This window comes from Chlorocebus sabaeus, chromosome X (genome assembly GCF_047675955.1).
Source record: "Chlorocebus sabaeus isolate Y175 chromosome X, mChlSab1.0.hap1, whole genome shotgun sequence".
Classification (NCBI taxonomy): domain Eukaryota; kingdom Metazoa; phylum Chordata; class Mammalia; order Primates; family Cercopithecidae; genus Chlorocebus; species Chlorocebus sabaeus.
Window position 1 is genome coordinate 101065632 of NC_132933.1, and position 18175 is coordinate 101083806.

Consider the following 18175-nt stretch of genomic DNA (forward strand, 5'->3'; position numbering starts at 1 on the left):
AGCCAGTTCACAATAAAGTATCTGACTGTTATGAATCCAACTTGGAAGAAGTTCGTCCCGGTGACCCACCTGTGGTTCCCAGAAGCAGGGTTAAGCACCTTAGTCCTCAAAGCAAACAAATGTATCGGGGATATCCATCTCCCTTAGGAAATGCAGGGTGAGGCTTTCCCTAAGGGTCAGGCCTGAAAGTTGGTGGGAAGAGTTGGTGCCTATCTTCTAGGTATTGTCCGGTTTGTCTTCAAACTAAGAGTGCCTGTTGGTGTGCCATTTTCATGCTTCCATAGGACAGCAGGGCTCATAGGTCCAGCCATCTTTCCTGTCCTCAGCCCAGAACACCATCCTCTTTGCCTCTACCTGCCCTGCCTTCCTCATGGGTTTGGGTAGCTCTACTTTTCATTCACCACAGTGCCATCATCCCTGTCCATGCTCTGCTCATCAGAGATACTCCAGGGTATGTTCCCTTCCCCACAACTCCACTAACATGGTATTCATAGTCTTCCAGGCCCCGCAGAGCCCGGCCGGCCTATCTCTCCAGGCTCTTATGCCAATTGTGTGCAAATCTCTCTGCTTTTGAGTCATATGGTGAAAAATTAGTCTCAGACATCCAGACACTTGCCTCACACTTATAACTAGGTCTCTGCACTGCTAAGAATCTGGCCTTTCACCCACAGCTGGTCCATGTTGTTCTCCTGATGGACATAACAGAATTGCCCAACAAAAACGCAAATCCTATAATAGGTTCTTTTTAACGCAATATTTCTGAAATGCTCCAGGCTTCCTTATGGCATGCATTCTATTCTCCTTCATTGCAATGACTGATAAACCCAATTTGTTTAACTGCCTATGTACTCCTGGTCCTCTTTGACTGGAAGGCATTGACAATTCTCATGCTGGCCTTCCTTCAGTTTATCAAACATGCCGATTTCTTTACTGCCTTATAGCCTTTACACATACAGGTCCCTCTGCCTAGAAAACTGTTCTCCTCATCCTTTTGCCCTAGGTGAAACTTCTCCAATTTATTTACTAATTAAATAATTCATTCCACAATAAGCATCTAACATTTGCCAAGGGCCAAGCACTGTGTAAGTTACAGGCAATTCAGTGAGGAGCAAAACCAGACATGGTGCTATCCGTCCTCTTGCTTACAGGTCTGCAGATAACATTAACCAAACATCACATTAATGAGCATACAATCTGTAATGACAGTGTCCTGATGATAAGAAGCAAATTTCTATGTGGGATCACAATAATGGGGCCCTAACCTAGACTTGATGTGGGGCACAATTGAGTGGCACCAGAGCTGAAATCTGAAGGAGGAATGGCACATCCTTAAAAAGCCATGGTTGGGCTGGACACGGTGGCTCACGAGTGTAATGCTAGCACTTTGGGAGGCTGAGGCTGCCGGGTCACTTGTGGTCAGGAGTTTGAGACCAACCTGGCCTACATGGTAAAACCCCATTTCTACTAAAAATACAAAAAATTGCCAGGGCCTGGTGGCGGGCGCCTGCAATCCAGTTACTCTGGAGGCTGAGGCGGGAGAACCCCTTGGACCTGGGAGGCAGAGTTTGCAGTGAGCCAAGATCATGCCACAACACTCCAGGCTGGGGAACAGCGACTCCGTCTCAAAAAAAAAAAAAAAAAAAAAAAAGCAGTGATGGTCGTTCAGTCCTTACTGAGGGCAACAGCATGTACGAAGGCCTTGTGGTCAGCATTATTGTAACAAGTCCAAGGAACTGACTGGAGTGAAAAGCACAAGTAGGAGAGTGCTGTGAGATGGGGAGTCAAAGAAGGAAAGTGGCTGAGGGCCACTCAGCCTGATAACTGAGTCTGTGTAATCAGATGGCCTGCATTTGGCCCAGAGCTCTCTCAGTGAGTAGCTCTGTAACAGGGGGCCAAGTAATTGAACCTTGTGGGGCCTTTACCTGTATCCCATCGGATGATGAAAAAAGCTACCTTACAGGGTTCTTGTGAGAATTCAGTGACATCGTGACTGTAAAGCACACAGAACCATCAACTCTGATGACCAGTGGCGGTCATTCAGTGCATGCGAGCAGTCATTACTGTGACTACGATGGATGGGCTAGGATGACAGGGCTGAATCAAGAGTGGCATCACAGGTGCAAAACTGCAACATACACCCATTCCCTGTTGCCGACACTCCACTGGCACGACTCTGGCTGTGAACATTCTCTTAAATTTTGCATCCCAAGTGCCTCTCTTGTCGCACCCTAGTCCTGAACCTCAGGGAGAGGTCAGAACACTTAGGCTATGCTAAAGATTTTGGCTTTTACCCTGAGAGCATGGAAGAGCTCTTACGGTTGTAACTAGGTGGAGTGACTGGGATGTGCATGTGTGTATGTGACAACCTCTTCTTGTAAATATCATGTGGACAGATTTGGACTGGAGAGAGGCCAGAGTGAATGTGGGTAATGGCCAGTTAGGAAACACTTCAAATTGTCAAAGTATGACATGGTGAGAACTTGGGCAAGAATAGTGATAGTGAAGATGGAAAAAAGGGAGAAGTTTGACGGATATCTAGGAGAAAAATCTGTAAGAGTTGGCAAGAATACCATGCAACAGGTAAGGGAGAAAGAAGTGACAAGGATGATGCTTAAATTGCTGGCGTGTACCACTGAATAGAGTCTGATGCCATTGAATGGGATGACAACACTGAAAAGGAACCAAATACAGGGGGACGAGCATGCATTTGTCCTGGGTCCTGTGGAGTCAGAGTTGCCTTTAACACACTCAATCGGATATATTGCACGGAGAGTTGGTCATTCTAGTCTGGAGCTGTGCTGACGGTGTGGCCTGATAAAGAAATATTCTTGGTGACTTATAGATGGCTAGTTCAAGGTGAGGGTCAGATTGGGGTCGCCTTAGGGAGAGAGCACGGATTGATAATAAGTGGCCCTAGGACCAAGCCCAGAGGAAGTCAAACACGCAACGCCCGGGTAGTGGAGGATGAGCTTATGGAGGAGCTACGTGAATGGCCAGAAAGGGAGAACAACATCGGGAAAGCAGTGGCACAGAATTGAAAAGATAAGAGTGTTTCTAGGAGGAAATAGTGCTCCGTGGTATCAGAGAGGGAGGAAGGTCATGCAATTGAAGACTGGACAATTTTCTTGACGTGTAGTGAGCCAGAGGCCACAGGAGATATTAGTCAATGAAAGACAATGCGTGCGGGTGGGTGCCAGAGTGAAGGTCAGGTGCAGGCTGACAGGTGAGAGAGAGGTGGAGGAATGGCGGTGGAGCACCCACACCTTCTTCAAGACACCTGGCCGTGAAGGGAGGGAGAGAGAAAAGACGCTTTGTGGAGGGGTTCATTAGTGAAAGGAAGGGTGATTTTAGAAAAAATAAAGGAAAACGAGATAACGTGCCAAGTTTAAATTTTCAACATTACGAGTTTTCTCTGGCTCCAGGCTGTGTGCTCAGCACTTTACATCCATTAGGGGGCATTGAAGTCTCTCAGGATTCCAACGGTATGGGGTTATTACCACATTTGAGGGATGAAGACCCAGGGTTGGAGAGGTTATGTGACTACACCTAAGTGGCAAGGTATGTACCAGAGTGACAGGAAGACTAGGCACCTCCCCAGTGCAGTACCCTATCATGTTTCCCTTGAATTTTGGCTGCTGCTCCTGGATTCCTTCAGTTGTCCCTGTCTTTCCCCTACTTTGGCTGTGTGTGTCATGTGACAGAACCAAACCAGACTTCCCAGCCTCCTAGAGGGAGAGGGGAAGTTTCTTGAAGGCAGGAATGGGAAGGTGGGGGAATGCTTCTGGGGTACCCCTGAGCTTTGTCTCTGGCTCTGTTGAGTTGTAGGGGTGGCTCTCTTCAGCATGTATTCAAGGACTGGGAGTGGAGGTTGATGATGGCCAATTGTCTGGAGACTGAGTACAGGATACGGTAGATGTTTTCTCTGGCTGCTCTGACTTACTCCTGAGGAGCAGGCAGTGAGCTCAGGGACAGACAGGAACTCTTTTGTACAACAGGGAGATTGCCTCCTAGGGCTCACATCAAAGGAGAAAAGTGACAGGGACAGGAGGGATGGACACTGTTTGAAATCCCAGCACCGGGCCTTCTTGAGCCTTGGACAGAAGTGCAGCCACCTGTGCAGGTGGATTTCTGTCATCAAAGGCACCTCCCGCAAGGAATCTGGCAGTGCCCCTTCAGCCCACCCTGAGCAAAGCCTGTCTGCTGCTCTCCGTGGACCTGCAGGAAAACGGTTTCTGTCTCTGCCTTAGTGTCACCTTATAGATTGATTGAGGGGACACGCAAGTTCATCAAAAATTAGGTTTGTGTCTCCTGCTCTCTTCTCTAACACGCAGAACAGAGTTAACTTTATGAATGAACAAAGTAACTGCTTCACATCCAACTCCAAGTTTATTCAATGTAGGTAATAAGAGCTAAAAACATGACACAATTGTATGTTGAAATGGTGCTAGTAGTTAAATTTATTCAGTGCTTGCTGTGTGGCAAACACTCTTCTATGTGTTTGTATGAATTCTTTCACTATGGCATGTGATAGGAAGAAAAGGCACCTAGGCTGCTGTAACATGGTGACCTGACCTAGTTTGAGGGGTCAGAGAAGACCGCCCGGAGAGTGTCATTTACAATATTGTTCAAAAACACTTAACATGAGATCTACCTTCTTACCAAACCCTAACGTGTACAAGACAGTGTTAACCGTGAGCACAATCTTGTACGGAAGTCTCCAGAGCTTATTTTTCTGGCATAACTGAAACTTGACGCCCACTGATGAGCAACTCCGCATTTCTCCCACCCCATTCAGCCGCAGGTAACCACCATTCTACTCTCTGCTTCTATGAGCTGACTACAGTATATTCCTCGTTTCAGTGGAATCACCTAGTATTTGTCTGTCTGTGAGTGGCTCATTTTTAGGGCACTATTCACGATAGCCAGGGTACACAACATATTAAATGTCTATCACTGGGCCGGGCCGGATGGCTCACGCCTATAATCTCAGCAATTTAGGAGGCTGGGGAGGGCAGATCACTTGAGGTCCGGAGTTCAAGATCACCCTGGCCAACATGACCATACCCATCTCTAGTAAAACTACAAAAACTAGCCGGGTGTGGTGGTGCACGCCTGTAGTCCCGGCTACTCAGGAGGCTGAGGCACAAGAATCGCTTGAAACCAGGAGGCAGAGGTTGCAGTAAGCCGAGATTGCACCATTGTACTCCCACCTGGCCCTGTCTAGAAAGAAAAAGAAAGAAAGAAAGAAAGAAAGAAAGAAAGAAAGAAAGAAAGAAAGAAAGAAAGAAAGAAAGAAAGAAAGAAAGAAAGAAGAAAAAGAAAGATACATTCTATCACTGGATGAATGGATTAAGAAGATGTGGCATACACATGATACAGCTTTAAGGAATGAAATCCTGCCATGTGGGACCACATAGATGAACCTCGAAGGTTTTATGCTAGGGAAAGTTAGCTGGGCTCGAAAGTACATAGACTGTGAGATTTCACCTCTGTGAGGTACTGAGAAGAGACAAATGCTTAGAAAGTGAAGGTAGAGTAGAGATCACCAGGGGCTGTGGGAAATGGGGAGAAAGGGAGTTACTGTGTGAGGAATACAAAGTTTCTGTTTGAGAAGATGAAAACTTCTGGAAATGGATAATGGTGAGGGTTGCACAGCAATGTGAATGTACTTACGTGCCAGTGACATGTAAACTAAAAAGGGTTTAAATGCCAAATATCATGGTCTGCATATTTTACCACAATCAAAATGTTGCCGTAAAGAAAAAATCGTAGGGAAACGTTGTCGCATTTTCCTTTGCCCTCGTTCCACCTTCTCCCCGACCTGATGGCGGCATTGCACCCAGCAGCCTGTATCCCCCGTGTGGAACCCTGGTACCTGGTTCCGGAGGGAGCAGAGCAGAGCTTATTCAAAAATCATGGTTTTCATCGGTTCTAACCTGTCTAGGGGCTTCCTGAAAGACAGAAGCAAGATGCTCCTCTCTGTTTGACCTAACAGGGAAGTCAGAGCAGAAAAATGTTGGGCAGCTCCTGAAAACCTTATAAGGCAAATCAAAAAACTGCAGCTGCATGAGGCAGAAACTACAGTTGAAACCTATAGCAGATAACACAAAACCTGGGGGATATGCTGGCGGACAGACCATTTGGGAAATTAGAACATTCAGAAGCAGTCCCGAACCCTGGGGATTGTCGAAAGCCAGGTGCGTGCCCAGGATTGGATGCATGCTCAGAAAAGACCTGAGAAGACCCTAAGCTTTCACCAGCTGATCTCTGGACTCAGTCTAAACAGGAAGTGACAGCCAAGACAGAGTTGTAAGTGGCCTGGCTGAGGGTTGAAGGAGTGCTGCAGCCCAGAGCAAATCCACAAAGTCTGACAGAGGAATTTTTTGCTTTTTTTTTTTGTAAGTTCTAGGCTGTCAAGGAAATTGCTGTCAAAATACAAGCTGAAAACAAACTAAAGGAACAGAGAGTTCAGTGGCCACACATGACAACGAAAGCAGGCTCTCCCAAAAGGGTTTGGAAAACCCTCTAGACAAAATCAACGACCGTAGCTTTTAGAAATCAACAACTGCAAATCCTGAAGAAGGTAGAGGATCTAATTTTCCGTGTTACCACATTACCACACTCAAAGTCCTAGTTTTCAGCAGCAACAAAAGAATCCAAAAGCCTACAAGGAAACTTGAAAGTATGACCCATTCAAGGGAAAATTGCAAACTGCCAACTCAATGGTAGTTTCTCAAAAAGAAGAGTGTTTCCTCCTGTTCATAGAGTTGGAGATATAAAATGACATGAGGACAGAACATTCCATTGTGCTCAACTTTATGAACACCACGGTGACCTTTGAGAGAGCCATTTCATTGGGATGTGGGGTACAAGAATGAGTTTTAGGATGAATAGGTGATGAAGTAATGACAAGTGTGGAAAGCTCTAAGTTTCATTGTGAATGGAAGGAGATAAGGTAGTGGATGCAGGGTAATATGGGGAAGACGGAGGGTGCTTTGAGCGTTTGATTGTTGATTTTTATCATTATAAGGTTTTCATGACCAGTGCGTGATTTAGTGCTATTGGAAAGATATGTTTGGGAAGGACAGGTTGAAGTTGACGGGGGCCATCGGGAGCATAAATGTATCATGGATACTATAAGATTCCTGGGAAGATGGGAACAGTGAGATTCAAAGCACACATTGAAGGATTACCCGGAAAGAGCAGGAGGGACGTTCTGTCATAAATGGAGGAAAGGCAACAACTTGTGCCTGTACATGCAGGTAGGTGTTCACAATTGCTGGTAGGAAATGGAGAGAGTCTTTCCTGAGGTCTTGGATTTTCTCAGGAAAATAGGAGGTGCGGCCAGCTTCTGAGAGTGAGGGAAAGGAGATCAGGGGTTTTCAGAGTCATACAGTTGTATAATAAATGGTCATTACAGGTAGTTGGAGAGAGAGCTGGTTGGGAAAATACAGTAGACTAACTGGCCCCCATATAGGGCTTGGTTGAGGTTGAGGTCTACGATTGTCCATGGTACTGGTCTCCGGACTCATCTGACTTTTCCCCAGTCTTCTGCTGTTTCTTGACTTCAGGCCTAAGTTCATCCAGTCTTTGATGAAGGAACGTTTCTGGGTTGGATGACTGAGCAATGCTAGCGTACTCAGTTGAAGCATTAAATACAGGGGCATGCACAAATTTGCAGCTGAGGGGAGTGCACTGAGATAGATCTGAGTTTGAGGTTCTTGTGAAAACATCCAGGATGTACAGAAGGCAACTGGATGTTTCAGTGTGGTGCTCAGCGATTACTTTCAGACCAGGAATACACGTTTGTGAGTCCTCTCAGCAATCAGCCAGACGAAGCCATGAGCGTGAGTTAATTCACCCCAGGATGTAGGAAAGATAGCATGGAAAGAGCTGGCCGAGGACCAAACCTAGGGAATAGTAACACTGAAGCACACAGGGAAACAGAAGCCCAGGAAGGAGATGGAGAAAGGAATCTCCGAGGGATAGGATAGTAACTAGGAGAAAAAGTAGAACCACAGATGTGAAGGAAGGAGGGAGGGTGATGCTGTGGAGATGTAAGGCCAGATCAGAAGGGAGAGAGGAGTCCATTGGGATTCATTAGGTAGGACATCCTTGTTACATTATGGATACCTATCAGTTGGGACAGCTTGGGGGCCCACGTGAATGAAGACAGACTACATGAAATTGAAGAGTGAGGAAGAGAAGTCCAGGGTACTTCATTTAAAAGGAAATGAGGAAGAGTTTGGTAGGTAGAGTGGAAGACAAAGGAAGGTTATTTGGGCTGAAGGATACTTGAATACATTTTTAGAATCAGGAAAAGAAGACCTTAAAAAGGGAGAAAGTGAAAACGCAGGAGTAACAAACTCCATTTTTATCATTCTAATCTCTTATTCTGAGCGCAACCCTCCAGGGAAGGTAGTAGTATCGCTGTGGCAGAGATGCAGTGTTGGCAGAGATGCAGAGTTGGCAGAGATGAGGCGACTGCAAGGGAGAATTTCAGTCACTTGCCTGTGGTCACACAGCTTGTAAGTGGGATCCAGGACTTGAACACAGTTATAACTCCAGAATGGTTGCACTCCCCAGGGTAACTTCTCACAAATACCTTAAACCTTGTTCTTTCTTGGAAAAAAAAAGAAAAAAGAAAAAAAGAAATTGACATACTAGACTCAGTACATTGTTTAAACATTTACCTTCTTAATGAATCCTCCCCGTACTCTGGTAAGTAATATGAGTTTCACCCTTCCTGGAGTGTCTGTTAATCCCAGGCACCGAGTTGAATGTTTCATATTCATTGTTATTTAATTCCCACGATGTCATGTCAAAGTAGATGTAGGAAATGAAGTTTCACAGCGGTCACAGCTATTGCCAAACTACATGTTAACCATTGATTTCTGCTTCTCATCTCCCAAAAATACATCAGGTTATCAGTGCTTTTCAAAAGTCTCAACCAATTAGTGGACATGAATGTTACTCATGTACATTTGGAAATAAATAGAGGTAAGTGCACATAAAGTGGACGATAAATGGTAGTTTTGAAAAAAGACTTTGTTGGCATATAATCCACATGCCATAAACTTCACCCATTTAAAGTGTACTATTCAGGTGTTTTTTTTTTTGTTTTTTTTTGTTTTTTTTTTTTTTTTTTTCCATTCTGCGTATTCACAAGGTTCTGCAACCATCACCACAATCGCATTTTAGAACCTTATAATCACGTTGGAAAGAAGCCCCATACACATTAACAGTCACTTCCCACCCTGTTCTCCTTCTCCAAGCAAATGGCAATAAAATTTCTCAGTCCATAAGTTTACATATACTGGACGTTCTTCCAAATGGAATCACATAATATGTGGTCTTTTGTGATTTTCTTTCACGCAGCATCACGTGTTCCAGGCTCATGTTATGTTATGGCATGTATCAGTATTTCATCCCTTTTTGTTGCCAAGCCATACTCCCCTGAATGGAGAAACTAAATTCCATCCGTCAGTTCATCAACTGATGGACGCCTGCACCCGTCACAGCCTTTGTCCACTAGGAATAACGATACCGTGTATGTTTGTGCACAGGATTTTGTTTGGACATAGAGTTTCATTTCTCTTTTGTAGAAAGCTAAGAATGAACCTCCTGGGCCATATGGAAATTCTGTTTCTAGTACTGAGGAGCAGCCAAATTCTTTCAAACCAGGCTGCCCTATGTTATAGTCCCACTAGCAATATATGAGGACTCCAGTCTCTCCACATCCTTGTCAGTAATTGTTATCGCCTGTCTTTTTTATTCTTGTCATCCTACTGAGTATGAAGTGGTAGCTCACTGTGGTTTTGATCTGCATTTCCCTACTGGCTAATGATGATGGTGGGTGGCTTTTCGTGTGCCTATTGGCCGTTTGTATACTTTCTTTGCCAAAATGTCTATTCAGATTCTTTGCTCATTTTTGAATTAGGTCATTTGACTGTTGATTTATCAGAGTTCTTTATATATCCTGGATACGTCTACCATCAGATGTATTTTCTATGGGTTGTCTAAAAGTCCACGTTATCTACTTTTTTGTTTTGTTGCTTGTACTTTGGTGTTGAATGCATACACAAACACACAAAAGCCTTTGCCTAAAGGAAGGTCACAACGTAAGAGTTACGGAAGAGAAACGTAAGATTTAGTCTTATATTTCCTTATAAGAGTTTTATCATTGTAGCTCTTATATTTAGGTCTCTGATCCGTTTTGAGTTAATTTTTGTATGTAGTGTGAGGTAAGATCCAATCCACTCTTTTGTGTCTAGTGGTCCCTTATCATTTTGTGAAATTAGTTTCTTTCTTTTCTTTTTTTCTTTTTCAATTGACAAGTAAACATTGTATATATTTATGGTGTACCTCAGGATGCTTGGTATCTGTATACGTTGTGGAATGGTCAAATCAAGCTAATTAACATATTCCACCCTTCACGTATTTATCAGTTTTTGTTGTTGTTGTTGGTGGTGGTGGTGGTAGAATCACCTAAAAGCTACTGTCTTAGGAATTTTCAAATAACCAATCTATTGCTATTGAGTATAACCACTATGACTTACAATAGCTCCCTTGAACTTATTCCCCCTGTCTAACAGAAATTTTCTACCCATTGCCAACACTCCCTATGCCCCCCGAACCCTTAACCTCCAGTAGCCACCATTTGTACTCTCTGCTTCTGTGAGTTCCAATTCTGAGACCCCACATGTAAGTGAGATCACTTGCTATTTGTCTCTCTGTGCCTGGCTTATTTCACTTGACCTAACATGCTCCAGGTTCATTCATGTTGTCACAAATGGCAGGATTTCTTTCCTTTTTAAGGAGGACTCATGTTCCTACCACGTACTCCACAACTCGGGGAGACAACGAGGCTCCGCCTGAGTTCCTCCTCCCGCCAGTAGGCTGAGGCAGGCATACGGCTCGACATGTCTCTTTCTTCTGTCTTGCAGATAGTTCTCTTCCATTGCATTAGGTCCATATCTTGGGAACCATTGTCATCTCGGTTCTTTCGTTGCTTTTCGGGGGAAGGATCAATGTGGTGCTTTTATTTCCCTCCAATACAGCCAGAAATGCAATCTCCTGAAACATAATTTTTAATATCCCATATTTAGCGAGATCTTATTCAGGTTGGCAGAAAGAAAATGGGAAAGAGAATCTTCATCAAAGTGTCTCTAGGAAAGATTTTCCAATGTGCAAGAAGATATACTCAGGCAAGACAGTCGGTTTTTCCCATGGACACCCTTGTGCCTGCATGTGATACTGGAAACACTTATTTTAGAGATGCGAATCCTAACCAACTACCTCTGGGATGCTGGGAGCAATCTCCCTGGGTCTTCTAGAGGCGGGAATTGGCCACCTTGCAATGACGAGAGTTTATCTCAGAGACCATGCGGCTGTAATTTGGTTTTCCCCAGCTGGTATCTGCAGCTCTCCCCGGCTGTTAACAATTTCTCCAATGCCCACTTGTGGGTCCGAATTCACTGTTGCTTACATGTTTTACAGCCTGACCCATGAGAACGACCTTCACTCACTTCAAGTCTACTATTTAAGCGAGAGACAGCGATGGCATCAACCCCACCAACCGCACACCTCACATTGGGAAGAGCATGCAGACTGTGATAGTGGCTCAGAGTCAAGTCTCAGGAATTGTGGTGGAGTCACAGAAATTGTGGTGCCATTCCCAGAAAAACCTTGATCCTGGTCATAATGGAGGAGGGGAAAGTTATCAGGGTAACTCATTGAGGCATTTACTGCAGAGTCCCAGGCAAAAGTGATAAGGTCTAGGTCCCTTTGGCCCAAATATCGGGGGTATAATAACATAAGTCGTATTAGGAACAGCGGGTGACATTTCTTGATCATTTGACGCATCAGGGCATGGAGCTCCATATTCTCCTTCCAGCACTTCACTTAAAATCCTCAGTAAATTAAGATATATGTAGTTCTGTCGCCGTTGTACAGATGAGGAAACCAAGGCCCAGAACGGTGTACTGACTTGTCTGACAAAGGGTGCCCTATCGCTGTGCTCCTGCAGGACCCTGTACTTTGCTGACCCATGCCCCCGTCACACAGTTTTGAACGGAAAAGGCTATCTCTGTTCCTCACACCATACACTGGGAGATGACAGGGTCTAGGGCAAGTTGTAACTTAATAAGGAACCAGAAGGCCTATGTTCTTCCCTCCCCCTACCTTTTTGTAGCTGAATTGCTTTTATGCTCAGTTTTTACATCAAAGAAGTGTGGATGACAGCTCCCGAGATAGTGGTCCTGGAAGTAGTGCCTACACCTCAGTCTGTGTGCAGTTAAGACAAAAGCTGCATTTGGATTTTTGCTCAAACAACAACAGGATGAATAAAAAGGGCTCAAATGCAGTAAGTGCTTATATAGGCTAAGCTCCATCATTCTTTCATGTGCATGCTCTCATTGAAGCCTCACAGAGAAGGTGAATGCTACTCTTAAAACTTGTTGCCATTCCAGGCAGGAACAAGTAGCAGAGTTGGGACACAAGCCCAGGTGGATGTCCGTTCAAAGCCTCTGTCCTCAAAATAAGTGTTTTCCAAACTGTGATATGCAGGTCGTTTGTGGCCATAGACACAAGTATATTGGCGCGTAAACAAACAACGTGGGGGCTCATGAAATAGCAGAGCATCTAATCTATGGTCGTTTCAGATTTTTACAGGAGGCCCGTATCATGGTGGCGTGCACTGGGCAGCTGGCCAAAGGATCTCGGCCAGGGATGAAGAGCTGCCTTTGATGTGAGGTGGAGATAGGGTGAAATGCGTAGAGAATTGGATCCATGAAAACAGAGAGGGGCCAGGATGAATGGGGCAGAAGTGCCTGAGAGCTACTTTTTCCCCGGTCCTTACTGACCATGCTGTTCAATCACCCTAGCTTTCCAACTTCTCCCTGCCACCTGCCCCCTTGGCATCCATGGGCTTGGTCCTTCCATTATCAGCGTCTCAGTTTTTTCCTCCACCAATTGAGATTAACAGTAGGAGTTCTGAAAGATTTTAGTGAGAAGTAAATAAAGGAACACACGTGAAGTATTTGTTAGAGAGAGAGAGAGTGCTTAGGTCTATTTCATATTTTTCATTTTCAAAGGTACATGGACACATTATGTATCACACCTGTAATCTCAGCACTCTGGGAAGCGAGGCAGTTGGGAAGCTTGAGCTAAGGAGTTCAAGATCAGCCTGGTTCACATGACGAAACCCCATCTCTACAAATACAACAAGAGATTAGCGGGCTGTGGTGGCACGTGCCTGTAATCCCAGCTACTTGGGAGGCTGAGGTGAAAGGATCAGTTGAGCAGGGGAGGTGGAGGCTGTAGTGAGCCGAGATCGAGCCACTGCACTCCAGCCTGGGCACCAGAGCGAATATCTGTCTCAAAAAATAAAACAAAATAATAGAAATTATGTATAATAATAAACATTTTCATTACATCTATTTCTAGTTATATTTTATGACCAGTGATATTGTCTTCCATTTGGTTTCATGATGGGAATTTTCCTTTTTAAACACATTTCCAAGTCTTCCCTTGACACTTGTCAGAAAGGAAATTCACCTTCTAGTCTGGAGTTCGTCCTAAGATGTCATCTGAAGAGCCAGCATACAAACAGGCGGCCTTTGTGGATCCGGTGCCAGATGTGCTCTTCCATTCTACTGAGAGGGGGGTGTTTCCCTTTCCTTCCCTATGGTATTCTATGGAAGAACTGAGCTACATTCTAAGAACCTCGCTTGAGCATCTTTACCCGACTCCACTTTTTGTCCATAGCCTTAAGTCCTTCTCACATTCTGTTTGACACATTCCAAACCCGCTGTAAACGCTTGTGGAATGGATGAACAAGTGAACAAAGGGCTTAGAAAGGATGGAGGAAAGGGCAGTCAGTGGCATGGGGCTAAGGCAGTCCAGCATATGCAACCAGCAGGAAGTTAACTATTTCTGGTGGGGTCAGAAATACCTACGGTCCCGAAGACAATAAGACTTCTACCCTGGACTGGGTTTGCGTGGGCCAAGGTCGGCTCCAGGACTAAGCAGCCAGCCCCCTTCTGACTGTCGTCTTCCCTCCGTACCTCCAGTCATTCATTTAGTCTGCTCTTGGTCTTGCTCAGAGATAGGAGTCAGTCACCTATTTTGTTTCCTTCTTATGTCTTCAGTCACACACAGCTGTACACAAACAATATGTGACCCATTAAGCACATCTGAGTGGCCACCATGTGGGAGAACCGAATGAAACATAACCAGCTCCCCAGCTAACCTAGCCCACTGTGCCAGACTGTATGGCCACAAGTATATCTCCCATCTCTCGTACTGTGATAAAAGTTGCCCCGTTCATACCGAGACCTGCGATTTAATCTCCCTCCCACGCCTGAATCTGAAAAGACTGTGACTCACCTCTAATCAACAGAGTATGACACAGTTGACTCAACATGACTTCTGAGTCTTGCCTGTGAGAAGTGATGCAACATTCACCTTGGATACGGAAGAGTGCTACTTGGAGCCTGAGTCATGAGGTGGGAAGCCTGACTACTGGGAGGCCCACCCTGCTGTGAGGAAGCCAAAGGCCATGGAGTGGTGACACGGAGGCCCTCCACTCGCCAGGCCTAGTCTTCCACTCCTCTCTATGCAGGCACCAGGGATGTCAGTGAATGAGCCTTCAGATGGTTCCAGTCCCCAGCCAATCAGGCCTCTGCAGCTGAGGTCCCAGACCATGCAAGGCAAGCCATGTCCACTGCGCCCTTTCTGAATTCCTGCCTCTGATATTCCATGCATATGATACAATGGCGGTGATTTTATGGACTCACTGTGGGACCGTTTGTTACATAGCAAGAGGAACAGGAATGCAGGACACACCCCCCACTCAAAGCCATTCCTCTTCCGTAGAGTTAAACCTTAATCTGATGCTGGCTTAGATTATTTCACTGCCAATTCTTCATGGTTTTCCCATGTGTATGGACGCCCCTAAACAATGCAGTTTCATATTGTCTGGGTGCCTTGATAGGAGGAGTTTTGGGGGCCTGAAATGGAGAAAAAAAGCATTCATGGATCAGGTAGTCAAGGCAAGGCACTGTGTTTACCCTGAGAACAAACTCTCTGTTAGCTGTTAACACTCTTGAGGAGAGAGCAAGTTGAGGAATCGGGTTTAATCTACTCCATACCGGTTATATAGCGAGTAGGCAGCAGGTCCAGGATTCAAAGACAGGTAGTGTATCCCCAGAGGCCGAGTGTGTAAACCCTCTGCTAATTCCCCTCATCAGAAATGTAGGGGACCCTGGGGAAGTTGTCTCTACCACAAAAGCCAGAGTCAGCACCACCTCCTCAAATAATCTGAGACCAAGTACTTTCAAGAACCAAGCCTTGCCATAGCCGAGCCGGACATTACAGACACACCAACACACATCGTTTCCTAGAAGGTATTTACTGATTTCTATATACTTAACACATGTACAAGACAGGTATTTCAAAAGATTAAAGAGGGCATACAATGCACGGATGTCTTTCTCATTCCTGTGTGGACAGTGTCTTTCTCATTCCTGTATCCCCATCTCCTTACCCAGAGACACTTTCCAAACAAAAACAAGCAAAATAGTAACAGCTTTTGGTGATTAAGAGTAATGAGGTATGTAACACGACCAAATCTTGAAATATATCATTAAGAAAACAGGAAATAGCATAACTCGAATCTAAGTAGTGACAATATGAACGTCTACCTAAAACTCACAGGTGCGGGAGCACACGCACACCATAATCAATGGAAGACGTCCTAGTACATGTTTACAAACTGTTTGTGTGTTGCCGTCCTAAACACCAGACGCAAAGCGCTGAAAACAACAAGCCTGTTCACAATAGCACCAGCAACGTACAGTACACAGGAATCATCTGCAGGTGATTTGTGACAACTGTAGGCAGAACAGTAATAGCGAGAGATACAATGGATGGCTTGAAAAATCAGACACTCTTCTTGCTTATCGAATTGCAAGATTAACGTTGTGCTACACAGACAAAGGTGTGTTCAAGATTTGGACCGTAAGCGAGTTCACTGAAAACTAGTGGAGAGGAAGGGTAAATACTGGAAGGGAATCCACGGTTTGACCAGGCCAGAAACACCTCTTTCACAGCATGTGATCTGTGCAGGTACTCGGATGCTCCCCGCAGGGCCGCCCGGGTCGGTTTCGGGCGGGCTTGCGGCCCCAATCACTGCTCCTGTTCGCGGGGACAGGCAGGGGCTGACTGGGAGGACGTCTTGTGGATGGCCTTGGGCTTCTCGGCGGCCTCCTCCCCCGGGTCGCCACCGCCGACCTCCTCGATGACCACGCTGCGCACGGTGCCCTCGTCCAGGCAGTGCGGGGCGACGCCGTACACGCGGGGACCAGAGACAGCTGCGTGGAAACTCTGCACCCCGCACCTGCTGCAGAAGCTGTGCAGCGCCGGGTGCGTGTCGGACCGATAGGTGACGATGCTGTCCGCGCCCTGGAGCAGCGTGAAGCGCGAGGCCGGGACGAGGAAGTGGCGGTGCTGCTTCTTCCTGCACAGCCTGCAGCTGCAATCCACCACGCGCAGATCTGCCGGGGCCCAGACCGCAAAGCGGACCGCGCCGCAGTGGCAGCCCCCGGTGTGATGCACGAGGCCCAGGTACTCGAAGGTGTCCAGCAGGACCTTGGCGGCGCCCTCGCAGCTGAGGCCCCGCAGCTTCCTGAACGTCTCCCAGCGCTCCCGCTGTGCGCCCAGGTCCAGCTCCTTGGGGGACGGGGCGGGTCCCGGCGGGTCCGGCGGTGGCGCGGAGGGCAGCCGGTCTCTGGGGCCCGCCTTCCGGACCCGCCGCCAGCGGCGCTTCCGTCGCCACCTATCCAACCACCTCTTGGCCGCCGCGTGGCTCCCGACCCCGACTTGGACCCGGGGGCACTGCGCGCGGCTGGCGCCAGTGACCGCGATGGCCGCGCAGCCGGCGGGAGGATCCCCGGGCCGCTTTCGCCTCCGCGGCTGAGCGGTGGCCCGGTTCCTCACTCTGCCCATGGCGCCTGCAGCCTCCGGAGCGCGTGCCCACCCCCCACCCTCATTTCCCCGTCAGTCGCTGAGCAGCCTCCTTGTCTGCGCCAGTAGGATTGGCCCCTTGTTGAATGCGATGTAAAGAGACCCTTCCCTTGACCCTATCACAACAGCCTTTCCTGACCTGAAAGGCAGTCGGGAGGCATTCAACAAACACCTGCAGGGCACCAGACACCCCGCCTGGGCGCTGGGATGTGGAGATGCATCAGGCTTTCCAAAGCACTCACATTCATTTAGGATCAGATGTATGCAAATACAGCCCCCAACGCCTTGGGACACTTTGCTCTGACAGAAATAAGAACCAGGGGCTCTGGGAACAGAGAGGAACGCCCACACACTGTAATTGGAGGGGCGTGTGGGAGGGGCACGGAAAGACTCCTCTAAAGTCTTCTTGGGGGCTTGATTCTTTTTTTCGGGTGTAGTGTTTTATTTTTCTCTCTCGTAATTTTCGTTGCGATCAAGTCCTCTTTACCTAATGTTGACATACCTACTTCTGCTGTTTTAATTAATATTTACCTGATGTGACTTTTCCCACCCGTTGTATCCTTTTCATTTACCCAGGGCAACGGAAGTGGAACTGAGTTTCATATAAACATGGGATAGTCAGACTGTGTTTCTCACTGACTCTGCCAATATCTACCTTTTCATACATGTTTTTAGTTCATTTCCATGATCGCCGGGCTAGTGTTTAAGTCCAGAGACTTACTGTTTGTTTTCTTTTGTTTCCTCCGTGTCTTGGCTAACCGAGACCTCCTTTTTGTTGTTGTTGTTTTTTGTTGTTGTTGTTGTTGTTGTTGTTGTTGTTTGCCCTTCTGTGGCTTACGTGTACACTTTGCAGGATTTTTCTTGATTTCTGAAAGTGTTTTCGAGTGCTTTATTTTGTAAAATTGTCTCAGTGGTTGCTCTGGGATTTTCAATGTGCATATGTGACTTACCACAGGCTCCTGGTATCCAGTTCTCACCACTTCCATTGAAGTGTAGAAGCATCAGCCCCTTTTAGCCCCTCTGCCTTTCTGTGTGGAATATTGGATGGTTTCATATTTTTTGCTTTAATCACCAAACATGACTTCCACAATTCACAAGGAAAACGGTGGCTTAAGGTTTGTCCCCTAAGGGTGTTTTTTCCACTGGTCTT

At 46.4% G+C, this 18175-nt stretch overlaps 1 protein-coding gene across 1 annotated transcript; it reads right to left on the reverse strand.

The window, feature by feature from the left end:
• Nucleotides 1–15203: 15203 nt before the first annotated feature.
• On the reverse strand, nt 15204–17007 carry LOC140710778 (centromere protein V-like protein 1). Its single transcript, XM_073013208.1, has one exon. It carries the CDS (start codon nt 17005–17007, stop codon nt 16189–16191), a length of 819 nt encoding a protein of 272 aa, XP_072869309.1. The 3' UTR covers nt 15204–16188.
• Nucleotides 17008–18175: the final 1168 nt, after the last annotated feature.